Genomic DNA, 14,207 nt, shown 5'->3' with positions numbered 1-14,207 from the left:
GTAACTGTATTCGGACATAAAATTGGTGATCGTTCTTGCTTTAAGTCTCATTTTATAACCCATTCTTGAGGACTTTACGACGAAGTAACCAATTTTTCTATTATCACTTCAAAAATAAAATCGTGAGGAAGTACCATTGAGAATTGTTTTAAAGTTTTAGAGCTTTCTGTGTAAGAGCACTTGAATCTCAAGGTGGTTTCTTAAAAAAGTTATGAAGGCACTTGAAAGTGTTAAGTGAAGTTAGAACGGATGAATGGAGTTGGAGCATACTTTACGCCGTTAATAACTTGATGACAAAAACTAATAAAGAAATTAAAGTTATATTTATGACTTTTATGAAATTAAAATTTTTTGTATTTGTTGTAGCTTGTAGCTTTTTTATTTGAAATGCTTACGGAATATTGTAGTTTGCTTTTAATTGTAAATCTGGGGAACTTTATGCCTTACGAACCATGACATCTGGAAATACCGTTATTAGAAAAGATATTTATGAATAGGTTCAATTCTATCAGGAAGGATAATATAGTTTCAAAAGGCTTCTGCGATATTCGGAGGCATCCTTTCATTTATGTTATTACATATTTTGTTTCGAAATGGACCATTTTTGAAAAGACAAGAAAAGGAACATGGAATGTCAGAGAGTAAAATCCCATTTCATTTCTTAGTATAATCGCCAATATATTTATGTTCTGAAGGAGACTCTCTGGACACAATCCAATTTCTTAGGTAGCTTTCGAAATAACAAAAAATAATAGGATAAGCTATCTATTACATTTTGGTTCATCATCAGAAGGGAATAGAACCCTCTGATGCCTTAATGATAAATTCATCTGCTGTAATCGTGGATGGGATTATAGCTTTCAATGCAGTTTTAATGTTTCCAAAAGAGTAAGAAATATAATATTTACTCAATGAATTTCAGTCGTATGTTTGGGCATTTATTCCATGCATTACCGAGTCGCACGACCGTTTTTGAAGCAGAAAAATCGTCAAAAGTGTACAATATTTTGTAGTAGATTTCCCCGCATAATAGTTGCATCTAGACTTTCACAATGAAAAACTTGCAAAAACTTGGGATGTCGCGCACGTAAACACGGTATATTTCAATCATATAATATTCAAATTTATTACCTCTACATATAATAAAAGAAAAGGTCTGTGTATCTTTCGTTCGTGCTGCACGTAAGCTATGAAATGCTATGAAATTCCCGCGTAATTTATGAAATTACCATGGCTATGAAATTTGGTATATAGGTGCATCTAGACAAAAGCCAGTGCACCTCAAAGGGATTTTTTAAAAATTCGAATCAGATATGTTTTTATTTTATCTTTTCGATTTTATCCCATCATTTTGGATAGTTTCATTCTTTTAGAAATGTGGTTTTGGCAACAGTTTTTCATTCAATGCTAGACTGCTGATTGTTGAAAATATGAAATGAAATGTTTTTTTTTTTTTTTTTTTTTTTTTTTTTTTTTTTTTTTTGTGACACGCAACTTGCGCACCGCAATTTTCTCTGACGAGCATGTGTTTCGCGAGGCACAACAGAAAGAATTTCCTTTTTTTCCCTCTCGTTCTTTATTAGCTAATGGAAAAGGGGTTTGTATATTTTGAATTACACAAAGCACAATTTTGATTGGTTATTTCTTTCTGATGTTAGTTTCATTCTTTAAGAAATGTGGTTTTGACAACAGTTTTTCATTCATCGCTTTGAATGCTGGACTGCTGACTGTATTCTCTTGAAAATATAAGATTTATTGCTTATTTCATTGTAATTATATACAATTCTATCTATATAAAAAGTTTTGCGTGATTTGTTTAGGAAACAAAGATTTTAACTTCCTTTATACCATTTGAATTATTAAGATTTTGCAAGGGGAAGTTGGTTAATTTATTTATTAGGATAATTAATATTTGTATTAAGGAATATTGCTAATTTCATTGCAATTTTTTTGTTGTACGTAATACATTTTAATTTTTATAAGGTTATTCTGCAGAGTAAAATTCTGCGCATTTTTTAAATTCAAAGTTTTGTGTTCCCTTTAGGCATTTTCCAGTACATTTAAAAGCTAGATAAAGGCTGGCTGCGTAGCTACTAGAGTTTCATACAATTTTAAATTCTTTCCTTGAGCTAAATTGTTTGATCATAACATTTCAAGTAAATCTTGATTTATGTATTTTGTGCAGATAAACTTAACACGAAAGCAATTTATTTCGCATGTGTTCACTGAGTATAGCAAAAGCCATTATTCCATATTTCACTATTAGAATACACTTCGCTCTGTGAAGGCAAAATGAATGCAAGAATTTAAAAAATTAGAATGCGAGAAATATGCATAATGGGAAATGTAAAACGTAATTTTACTATAAGTATTTTTATTCATACTCATACTTCTTTTACTAAGATTTATTTACTTTTTCTCAAATTATCCCTTATATTTACCGGCTGGAATTTGAAAATGCATTAACAACCATTTTGGAAGTTTTAGTTACAGCATGAAGATCTTAGTGACAATGGGCATTACCAACGTGTTGATAACAATATAGAAGTATTGCAAAATAGTATTTAAAAAAAATAATGAGCAAAAGAGTATTTATGGATTTAATGTATACAGAAAAGCAAATTTCTTCCAAAAAGCAGCATTTCTTATGAAGTGGTATATAATAATTAATATATTCACGTTATGAAATCATGTTGTGGCTTTTATCAATCTCTTCTAAGTGATGGTAAATGCATCTGTGTGCTTTCATAAAACACTTCTTAAACGTTACATGAACCATCCTTTCCAATCTTTCATTAAAACTTCCATATATGTATTGGAATTAACGTTCTTTAGTGATAGTGTTTTAATAACGAATGCTGGTTAATACATAAAATATCTTACATTATATGCTGAGAACGACACTTTTCATACGGTCATAAATAAAAAAGGAGTGGTGTACTGAAAAACCGTGAATATTCTACGTTGATTAAAAAAATGTGTGTTTCTATATTAATTATTGCCAATAACAAGTCCTGAAAATTTTTCACCTTATATTGTACGTAATAGCGGATCCAAGGCAAGGGTGAAGCACTTGATTCAGGTGAATCACCAGAAGGGGCGTCAAATTAGTCATACGAATTCGAAAATTACTTCAATTATGTTTTTAAATTTGTTAGCTACTATTAGTGAAAATAAACTTCGGCAAACGTAAATTATAAAACAATAGAAAGAACTGCAAGTAAACCTGCAAATTAATGCAAAGTGCTTTACGATGTTATTTCTTATTTATCAAAAAAAGAATTTTTTAACATTTTCATTTGAAAATTACAAATAAGTGCTTATATTATTTTTTTAATTTATAAAGCTACGATTAAAAATACTTTAAGCATTATGATATAATTACGCTATAAAAATTATGATAGTTTGATTTAATACATTTACTTTTGTTTACCACTAATATAGCTATTTTGATATATATATATATATATATATATATAGGGGCGCGCATGATTTCATTTTTGCCTCAGATGGAAAAATATCTTGGCACGGTTTTACGTAATAGCATTTTTTGTACAATCATTTCGCCCTCAATACTGGATTTTTCTGTAGTTAAAATTAACTACAGAAAATTTCTTTGTTAAATGAAACTATTATTTCCGAAGCAAAATCATAATCATTTTGCTAAATCAACTGTACTTAAGTTTACATAAATTACATGCGATGTTTTAAAAAAATTCTTATTATATCTTTTGAGATTAAAATATGAATTTCTTTTAAATATACATTTATTTGTAATCATTTTACTATTGAAAGATGCTTCGATTTGGATGAAATGTATTTTGCTAATATTTTGTACAGCCATTACTAAATTGCTCAGCAGAATGCCCAATTGTAAAATATTAAGCGTACAGAATCATACACAACAGCTTTAAAATCTTAAATCTGTATGCCATGAAATGTATCAGATGAGGATGAAACGTAATTGTCTTTATTACGCATAACACTATATTAGAATAATACTTAAGCTCACTATGCAGAAAATGAAAAAAGATCTTAAGCGATTTCGATATGGACTCGCCAGATTCATTAGTTCGTTTCCATTGTACACGTTTAAATTTTCGACCCAGTGAGTTTATTGAAAGAGTTTTTTCTTTTGCTGACTAAATTTACATATGATTTAAAGTTTGAGTAAAAAAGGCGCAAATATTTCCTTGTATATTTCTTCTCCACCCTTTTTTTTTCTAATTTTATTTCCGGAAAATCTAGAAGGGAAACTTATGTGAATAATTAAATTTCCAAATGATGCATTTACAGTGAGAACACTAAAAATGAAAAGTATTAATGGGTGAACTGCAGATAATTGTCACAATGTTTTTTATTTAAAAGAAACCCATAAGCATGAAAAAGCATAAAGAAACCTAGAACCTATAAAACATCTATAAGCGTGTATACTAATTATAACCCTACAGTATCAAATGAGATATCTTCAGTTCTACGTCTCGGTAAATTGAATCTCACCTATTCCCATCATTATCTCTGGTACTCTTTAGGCCTCAAATCATCCAAAAATTAATAGAAAAAATATCAAAAGTGAATATGCAGCTGACTCGGCCCGAAGTCGTAAACTGAATATCAATGTGTGTTTACTTCGCTGTGATTCGTCTTTTCATCTACTATTCTGGCATTGAGTAGTTAGATGGGAAAGGTTTGACATGATAATTTGCAAGCATTCTGCGAGGCTTATGTTGGTAATACGGAAGCAATCATTAATTAGACGAATCTATTTTAAAATTTAGGGTGGTAGCTCGTTCTCTGAACGCACTGAAAAAGGGAGAATTTATGAAAACATTTTTTTTTTTTTTTAATTTTTAGAACTTTATGCTAAAAAATGTAGTAAGAAAAATCCGTGAGGAGATAAGGTATAGTTAAACACACTCCGCATACTTAGTTTCTTGGTTCAATTAGCCCTCTTATGATATATCTGCGAAAAAGTGGTATGCGTAGTCTTTGTATATATACTATAGTTAATTAGAATTTAGCTAAAATACAAATGAATGATTAAACTGTCTATTGATAAATAGTGAAAGATAAATTGAAAGAACTTACAATTCTTACAGCTCTTTCGACTATTTGCAGTTTACGAAAATTTTCAGGGAAAAAAAGCATTATTACATTTTAGAAAAAAAATTTGTAGTAGGATAGTACGTATGAAGTATTTTATCCTGATCATATGGGATTTGTTTAAATTTATTATTGTCTTAGCATATATGAAACCCTAAAGACTAAGCAGGAAACACTGGATTAATGTTCGTCGCAGAAAATGAAAATTAAAATGCTTAAAAACTATTACCAAGAGTAAAATCCTTTTATGTAAAACACGAGGGAACATATATCTGTCGACTCATTAAAAACTCATAAATGTTTCTTAAGACAGTTATGAATTATTAATGAGCAATTAGAATTTCTGTGAGTGATGTAATTAAATTCTCTCGTCCATATATCAGCGGTTACTTCACTTGAATATGATTTAATTTAGGAACATGAATAGATTTATTTACTTCGAATTTTATTTCATCTGTAGCCGCTATGACACATTCCGTCATTTAATTATCGAAAAAATGCAATTATTTGCAGTCGACCTCCTGAGGGCTTATGTTCTGTATTTCATTCATTTTACGAAAAGGGAATTTTCGTCGATATATATGCTAGTTAAACATGTAAAAAAACTGAGAGTATAGTTTAACATGTAATGCTTTTATATTCAAGTAAAGATAAAAGAATAAGCATATCAGGATAATTTATTAAATAATCTTTGTGAGGGAAATAAAGTTAATTAGATCTGCCAGAAATTTCAAAGAGGAATATTTAATTTTCTTAAGATAACATATCTTTCAGATTTCAATGGAGCAAAAGAAAATAATATATTTGCATACACTGTGTAAAAAGAACCGAATTTAGCTCTAAATTTAATTTAAGTTGATAAAATTAATTTGACAAGTTAAATCATATTATTAATTATTATTCTGCACTATTTCAACTTGAAATGTTTTCCTTAACTATTCTTTGCTTACGGCGTTGCAACTATTCTTAAAACCTCGTGTCTTTTCATTCGCAATTTTTTGCAGAATTTAAACTTTGACAAAATTCATATCTTTAAGTACACTGTAAATTGACTGAAAGCATATGGTGGTTTATTTATAATTCTACACTTTTTTCCGCGTTATGCATAAATAAATTATTAAATTTTATCTTATTTAATATCATGAAAGAAGCGTATATATATATATATATTGAGAGACAGAGAGAGAGGGATTAAAACTGTAATATTTATAAAATTATAACAAGCCCAGAACTAAAAGCTGCAATAAATTTAGTGTCAATAACAGAAGAAACTTTGTAGACTTCAATCCTCAAGTTAGTATTCTTTTTAGGACAACAAGGAAACAAAAACACTGCAAAAACAAAATCAAGGTGCAAAAACACTGCACTCGATATCCAAGAAGGTTTATTAAAGTCTTTCGTTTTTCTGACGCCTGTTTGACTGAATTAATAGTTAAATGCGGAACAAAAGTTAAATCATGAATAGAAATTAAGCCAATTATCATATTTTTTAATCATTACTAAAATATTGAAATAATGGCAATTATTTCAATACGACCAAACGTTGCTTTCGGCAAAACAATATATAGAGAGACAGAAAGAAAGAGAGAGAATAAAAAGTGAACGACGGATAAAAACTGATTTTTTCTCCTACAATTTAAACACAAAAAAATGTATTACAATTGTAAACCATTATTCGTTAAATGACTAGTTTGCAAAACCAGCAAACAAAGAGTGAAAATATTTTTAAAAATAAAACAGGTTCAACATCATATTTTGCTAAAAGAAAAATATCTGAAATAAAAAAAATTAATGCCATCCAATGAAAATAAATTGTATCGCAACATTACATCCAAAATTCCTAAATTTCCGAAATACAACAAAGGAAAAGGCATCCAATTATATAGAAACTTAAGTCCTGTTTTATTCTTTTGGAGGAAGTAATTCTAATTTAAGAATTTAGACAAAATTTTTAGAAAATAGTTTCAAAATATGCATGTACCTATTAAAAGCTATAACATTTCATGCCAAAAAATAATGATTATTAAGATTTCAAAGAAAAACTGCTTTGAAACTAGCTCTTATAAATTAACTTTCATTAACTTATTTGTCGTAATTATAGTTATATATTTACCTTATTTCATATCAAAATTTTATTTTATGTGAATGTTTCAGAAGAAAAAAATCTAAATTAATTATTTTCAATTCAAGAGGGCGAAAGATAAAAGACGAAAACGGTTTTCGATTTCCTAGCATTCGGGTAAAATTGCGAAGTAGTCTCTTGTAATCTTACACGAGATTATGATTACTCGGCGCTTGGGCTAATCAGTCAGCTTATAAAGAATTTTCTCCCTCCTTTCGGCATGCCTTCGCGGTGTAGCTAGAAGCACACTCGCCGGTTATGCGAGATTTCCTTGGTTCTAATTCCGAGCATTGCACATTTGCACATTTTCCAAATTTTCTCTCTTCCAAAAAAAAAAAAAAAAAACACCATATTGATCCTACAAGTGGCTTCCGAACTAAAAGTTTGCAAACGATAATATGTCACTACCTGGATTTGGAGATTGGGTCCCCTAATCACCAGTTGCCCTTTAAAACGGGGGAGTTTATAAGGTTTTTTCGCTCTCTTTTACATATGCCTTAGTGATGTAATTGAAAGCACACTTGACGCATATTCGAGAGGTCTGAAGTTTGATTCCCGGCGAGAACATTGCCGTTTCTTCAATTTCTCTGATTCAAAAAAATCCTAATGACTCTACAAGTTGAATACTTAAAGGTGGTTGATTACATTGCTAAGCCTGGAACTTAGCCATCTTTGATGTATATATATTTTTTGAACTATAATAAGATCTGCATCATAATTCTGTGCAAATTTTATCAAGAGACTCGTGGCTTCGCGTGCTTTTTGGAGGTTGATATCTGAATGCATCTGATACAATCTTTGTTGTCGTCTTTTGTATCTGAGGGTATATTGGTAACCTATGTTATATTATTGCCATAAAATGCGACTGGGGGAGTAGAGGCACTCTATAGACAATGTTCTCTGTTGTGATTCCTTTTTGTGATATAGTTCGTATGGGTGCCATCCAGGGAAACGCTTTTTACTTCATATCAGTGTTTTAAATACTTGTGAGGAGTAGTTCGATGATCCATTTCACATTGTGCTGGTATGTTGTAAGATGATGGAGGACCTTTAATGTGTGATGGTTAAGATTCAGTTATGCAGCTAGAATGCACCGCAATTCTTCTTGTGCATTGTAGGTTATATATTACATAATGCGCAGATTGACTTTTGTTGGATTGGCGTCTTTGTGTTCACTAATACTGCAGCTCGATTCTATTTTATGGAATTTTCTAGGTTTGTAAGGTCCTTTGCTTTCCAAGGTCGTTTTTGTATGGCACTCAATTCCAATGCCTTTGTTTTGAACTTGGTGAAGTGTTAATATTTTGACCCCGAGTTTCTGCAACGGTATAAATTGTGACAATTGTTGTCGCATTTGATCTCTCCTTTAATCTTTATTGGGCTATATCAAAACAACTTGCTTGAGACTTTTGATCGCTTCGGATATATTTTTCTGGTATTGCAGTCTTCCTCTTGATGCTCTGCTGCGAAATCTCAAGTTATTTTGTCAGTGCGTGCGTTAGGGGTAGATTGGAGAGAGCAATTGTCTTCAACTCGTTCAATACTTGGAGAAATATACTTGCTCCGTATGTGAGACGGAATTTGAATTTCCACTTAGAACTTTTTATAACTTATATACATCCAGATTTTTTGTTTCGTAAGTATTTAAAGAAGAGTGTTGAACGCGCCTGTTGTTAGGCGTTCAAGAGATGATATATATATTGACTACTGTGATTCCTGTTTTCGCAGAGTTAGATAATACTGATGTATCTTAGGAAATTTTGAAGATTATCGTTTTTCAGTATACCAATAATAGTAGTAAATGTTTGGCAATTAATTAGGTCCTATCATTTCAGTTCATTTGTTATCTAATTTAGTTCTGTGTAGGCAGTTTAATATTGCAAATACACATATATGTGTTGGGACACATTCGAAACAACAAAAGTAAAATAACAGGTATAATATATCAAGATACGCTAATGATTGTTACAATGGTAATTAAGATTACAACAGCAACGAATTCAAGATGTAAAATTTACAAATATAATTCTAAAGAATTATTCAAAAATCACTGTGAAGTTATTGTCCCCGAACCCACGATCTTAAGGCCAGTGGAATACTTTTACTAGCTTTGTTTCGTTTATTGCGTTACTGAAGATACTCATTTACAAGTAAGAAATAACTTTCTAAATTTAACAGAAGTAACATTAGTTGGAACGATAATAAAATTTACAAACACCCAGGCAAGTCCGCGAGCTTCGCCCACCGTTCCGGACGTTCTGTGGGGGAAAAACATGCTGCTACATCTTCTATCTTAAGAATGTTGAAGAAGTTGTCAGCCAAACGATGCGTCAAGACAATTCCCTCGAAACTTCTGAGGAGCTAGGGCCTTCTTTATAAAGCACGAGAAATACCACATTTACTCTCGTATTCCCTTCGTTTTCCTAATTTTATCATCTGAAAATCTACGAGGGGGGGGAATTACGTAAGTAATTTAATTCCTCAGACGCGATTACAGTAAGAACTAATAAATAAAAAGTAGTCATTGATAAACTACTGATAACTATCACAATATTATTTTTAAAAGAAATCTACATTCTAATAAGAATGTAAATTAGTAAATATCTGAGGCATATTGAGCCCATATCTTATGCAACTGAAATCTGCGCGATGTGTCCGTCTGAGTGGTCTTGTAAAGTCCCAGAAGCACTTCATATGAATGAGTCTTGACCTCAGTCTGCCAAAAGAAATATTGCAAGAGCAAAGGAGGAGGAGGCAAAAGATCGATGTCAAAAGATCGAACCTATCAGCAGTAGGTAAGACTGCAACGCTCTAAAACATAAGTAATAGAAGTAAGGTAAAGTCACATGTTTGGAAAATTTTTAAGTTTGAGAACCTTGGTCACGTCCTGTTAATTTAAAGAATAATTTTCATAAAACACGTTAGTTATAAATAATAAATTCAAGGGAAATTCAAATGGATGCAGAAATGCAAATACAAATTGAATACACTGAATAAAAATGAAAATTATAAACGGAATGCAATTTACCAATGAACTAGACCTCAAGGTACAGAAATGAGTGCAGTAGAGAATGAAGAAATTATGGGAAAATTTTTGACATTTTTAGAACCTGAGCTAATGGTGGAATACGCGAGGGGGAAAACACGCGAATGATGTATTGTAAAGTTTGAAAGCTTGATATTTCCCTTTTGGACTTATTCAAAAGGGATGAAGAAAACTGTAACAATTCCAAACAAATATTCGAGCTTTGTAATAGTTTGACTTCATATCTACATAAAGAGTTTAATAATTAGAGGATAAAATTTTGCTAAATAACTTATTTTTCATTATTATCTGTTTTATCAAATTATTACGCTATTTCTTATAAATAAATTATTATTTATTTCAACAAAATCTAATCAAGCTTTTATTTCTTTCAGGAATGCTACTTTAGAACAGGGATTATGACTTTTAGAATAATCAGCAGACCTCTTTTACAAATTATGATGGCTGCCTTAAATATCACGACGACTGTATCCACACAATTTATAGCTGATGCATCTCGACTGGGCCAGTAGCGGCATTTGCAACAGTTGTCGAATATCATCATTAATAACATTACACAATATGCTTGTAACTCAGACATGATGAAGAAAGGACTTTGCCTGTTCATTGTATATATCATTTTTATACAGATTTGGATATTTATTTCGTAATAAAAAATCTGCACCTTCCTTATTGACTCTCTTTTTTAAATACAGAGACGAAACAATTTACTAATATTATACCAAAAGCACCGCAAACATGTCACAAAAGCGGATTCGAATTAAAAGAAATTAAGATGTTTTTGGGTATTTTCTGACTTTGCGGTCGGGCTTTCATTGTAATTCGCATAGTCACACTATGTTGCACTAAATGTTCAGATTTCACACTGAATGCGCTAATGCTCTGCGTTGCAGAATATGTGATGTTCTGTTGATTAAAGTGGGGGTATATCAGTGAATATAAGCTTTATATGACCTGGCAGATGTTCCGTCGCGGGACTGAATTCACGTTGATAGTCTCACATATCTTATCCACAGTCACACGACTTTGTATAATAAAGTGTCTGTGAGTATCCACATTACTGAAAAACTGACGTAGGTGAGTGGCGTTGGTGAAATGGCATTGATAGACGTAGTGGTTTGGGAAGCTTTCTGCTCCACAGAAGCACGTTGCTGTTTCCGAGATTCCAAAGACAAAGAAATAAACAGGAAACGATCCGTGGCCGTGACAAGGATGGTGATTTGTGGGACGGGCATGTGTCTTTTAAGACTGGATTTTGAGAAGGAATCGTCCTTACGTTTCCCGTATCACCCGAGTCTCATTCTTGTTGCCATTTCAGAGTGGGTTTTTGAAGCAGCTCCTTTTTTCAACTTAGAAGGAGGTGACAGAATATTGATTTCCTCTAAATTTATATTGCTACTTTCTTTTTAGAAAGTTTGTCCAGTGTTTCGTTACCTATCAGGTTTTTTTCCCCCTGACCCATACCAGTTATATGCATTTATGGATACTGCTTTGAAGATGATGCTACATGCTGACAATGACTGGAGAGAAATGGTTATCATTCAAGACTACCAGAAGAGTGGACATGGTGTCTGAGTAAATAGTAATGGAAGGACATGACGAAGTCGGAGGTCTTGGAACAATCTGAGAGTAAAAAATGCTCTTTGTATGTCTTGATGAGCCGCCGTTGATATCAACATGTGTGCCCAAGACTTGCCCTGGGTGCGTGAGGATGGCGTTGATAGGGCATTCATTCTGTATTGGACTGAAATTTACATTATGGAAACTGGCACCCTGTATGGCACCGTGTATACAACTATACATAACCTGTATGTATAGCTCTATGATCCTGGTGTAGGCGATCACCTGTTCTGCTCGAATATAGAGAAGAATCAGTCCCTTAAGAATAGTGGTGAAGTTGGTAGCTCTTGTACTGCATGCCTTAACACAAATTTAAAGCAACGGGCGTTGGAATGTGAGCAGTTGTTTTTTGCTTTCGGCTCGACATTGGCTGAACCCAAACGGCAAGTACATAAAGAATGATTTTGCTCAGTATGAGTGGTGTAGAGAATTTTGCGAGTATAGGGTTTTTGTTTCCTCATATCGTGCGTTAGAACTGTCGAGCCTTCCGTGCTATGACTTCAGTTTTAGTTCTTAAGTAATGCAAGTGAGGAATCCAAGTCCCAGGAATTTTAATTCTAGAATGATTTTGATGCTCTTCCTCTCAAGCTCGATGTACGGTTTTCATCTGGGGTTAGTATGCGGCTTAGGGATTATCAGGGCCTTTGACCTCTCTGTAAAGATCTGTAGTTTGAGGTCATGACATTGGATTGTAATTTGATTACAAGTGTTGGTGACCCTTTTTTTTGTATGAGTTCGTAACGAGTGTGTTCTTTGACTAGAAATGCAACGTCGTCCTCACATGCGATAAGGTGCACGTAGTCGGCCAGATGGCATTTAAAACAGAATTAAAACTGAAATTCCAAAGTATAAGGCCCGCACATGAGCCCAGGAGATAAACTCCTTGTTGCATTTTGTTGGATATACCTTGTTTGTGGGCAATGATTAAAATGCGGTGTTTAAAGAAACTAGACAGTCTATCATAAAGATCTGTTTGACATTCAGATTTTTTGAAGGCTTGCTTAATGGCAAAGCACCAAAGCGTGTCTGAGGTCCTTTTGAGGTCAGTTGAGGGGAAGGTTGTATGTAGCTGTTGTCTTCTGTTGAATTTTATGTCGCAGTGTATCTCTTCCAGATCTTGTAGAGTGGAGAGTCTTAGTCCAAATGTAGCGGGATGATGAATTCGGGGATATAGGAAGCATGGGTCCTGTGGATTTTGGTATTTTTAAGGCCATAGAGTTCAAAGTTTTCAATTTTATCCCGAGTTTGGGATAAGCGTCGACCAATCAGAGCGAAGCTAAAACGAAGTGGCGTTCTACAGAAGATTTCGCTGTTACAAAACAAGCAGAGCGAACGCGGGAAGCCAATCGAGCAGGAGAACAGCGCGGGAAAGTTGTAGACACATCCACGCATGCGCAAATTTAGCTTCTCTCATTGGCCACGGCTTACACCCCGTTCTCGCAAGTGTGAACGGATTCCCGTATTTTATGCCCTTATGACTACGCCTCTATGTCCTTTACGCCGCCGTCTGAACGCGGCCTTCTATGACTAACACATCTGCGTCTTCTTGAATTTCATGTGCAACTGTCTGGGTTGTTTCAACCATAGCGCGTTGAAGATTTATTTGGACGCAGCGAATCGGGCTATTCAGGTAATTACTAGTAATGTTGAGGGTGTGATCACAATGGCAGAGTGATGACTTGAAAAGATAAGTTAAGGATATATGAAGTTACGCTTGAAGCGTTCAACATATTTCCCATAGCTTGGGCTCTTCTTCACGGAACGCACAATATACTTTGTTTTCGCTGTGCTATTGTGTGTTGGTGGGGGACAAATTTCCGACACCCATAACAGCGTTTGGTGTTATAGTGCTCTGTGATTCTATATGCCTTCCAGCCTATGTAGAGACTTGGGTACTTCAGTGTGTTTCGGAAAGCTCTGTGTGTGGAACTTGGAATATGAATTGGAATGATCTGTTGCCACCGGACTTTAAAATCAGAATGAGAAAATTATCTAATAAACTGTTAGGGATTGAGAATAATAAACATTCCGCGACATTACTACCGTAAAACTAATAAGTCTAAATTGAGAGATGTTTAAATGCATTGCTTCGCCGACACAATTCAGAAGGCATATGGAGCTGTAATACATCTGGGATACGTCACAAAGGGCAGTGAAATAGGAAGTAGTTTTGGAAATTACAAAACCAGAATAGCTCCAATGAAGAAGCTATCTCTTCCAAGACTAGAGCTGATGGAAGCCATGATCGGAGCAAGATTAACCTCAAATGTCAAAGAACAGATAAAGAACAGGCGCCAGATGAATATACACTTTGGT

At 33.3% G+C, this 14,207-nt stretch overlaps 1 protein-coding gene across 3 annotated transcripts in view; it reads left to right on the top strand.

Annotated features, from left to right (window-relative positions):
• LOC118189750 (protein turtle-like) overlaps nucleotides 1-10,933 on the top strand; it is a 766,067-nt gene extending 755,134 nt beyond the window's left edge. For all 3 annotated transcript variants that reach the window (XM_085825382.1, XM_085825381.1, XM_085825380.1), the window contains one exon: nucleotides 10,646-10,933. In XM_085825382.1, coding sequence (XP_085681508.1) covers nucleotides 10,646-10,659 — 14 coding nt within the window. In that variant the 3' untranslated portion in view covers nucleotides 10,660-10,933. The remainder of the gene's footprint in view (nucleotides 1-10,645) is intronic.
• The last annotated feature ends 3,274 nt before the right edge of the window (nucleotides 10,934-14,207 follow it).

This window comes from Stegodyphus dumicola, chromosome 10 (assembly GCF_044657685.1).
Source record: "Stegodyphus dumicola isolate Sdum_Otavi_A_Nest chromosome 10, ASM4465768v1".
Lineage (NCBI taxonomy): Eukaryota > Metazoa > Arthropoda > Arachnida > Araneae > Eresidae > Stegodyphus > Stegodyphus dumicola.
The sequence above is the reverse complement of the archived record's forward strand: the minus strand, read 5'-3'. Positions and strand labels throughout refer to the sequence as shown.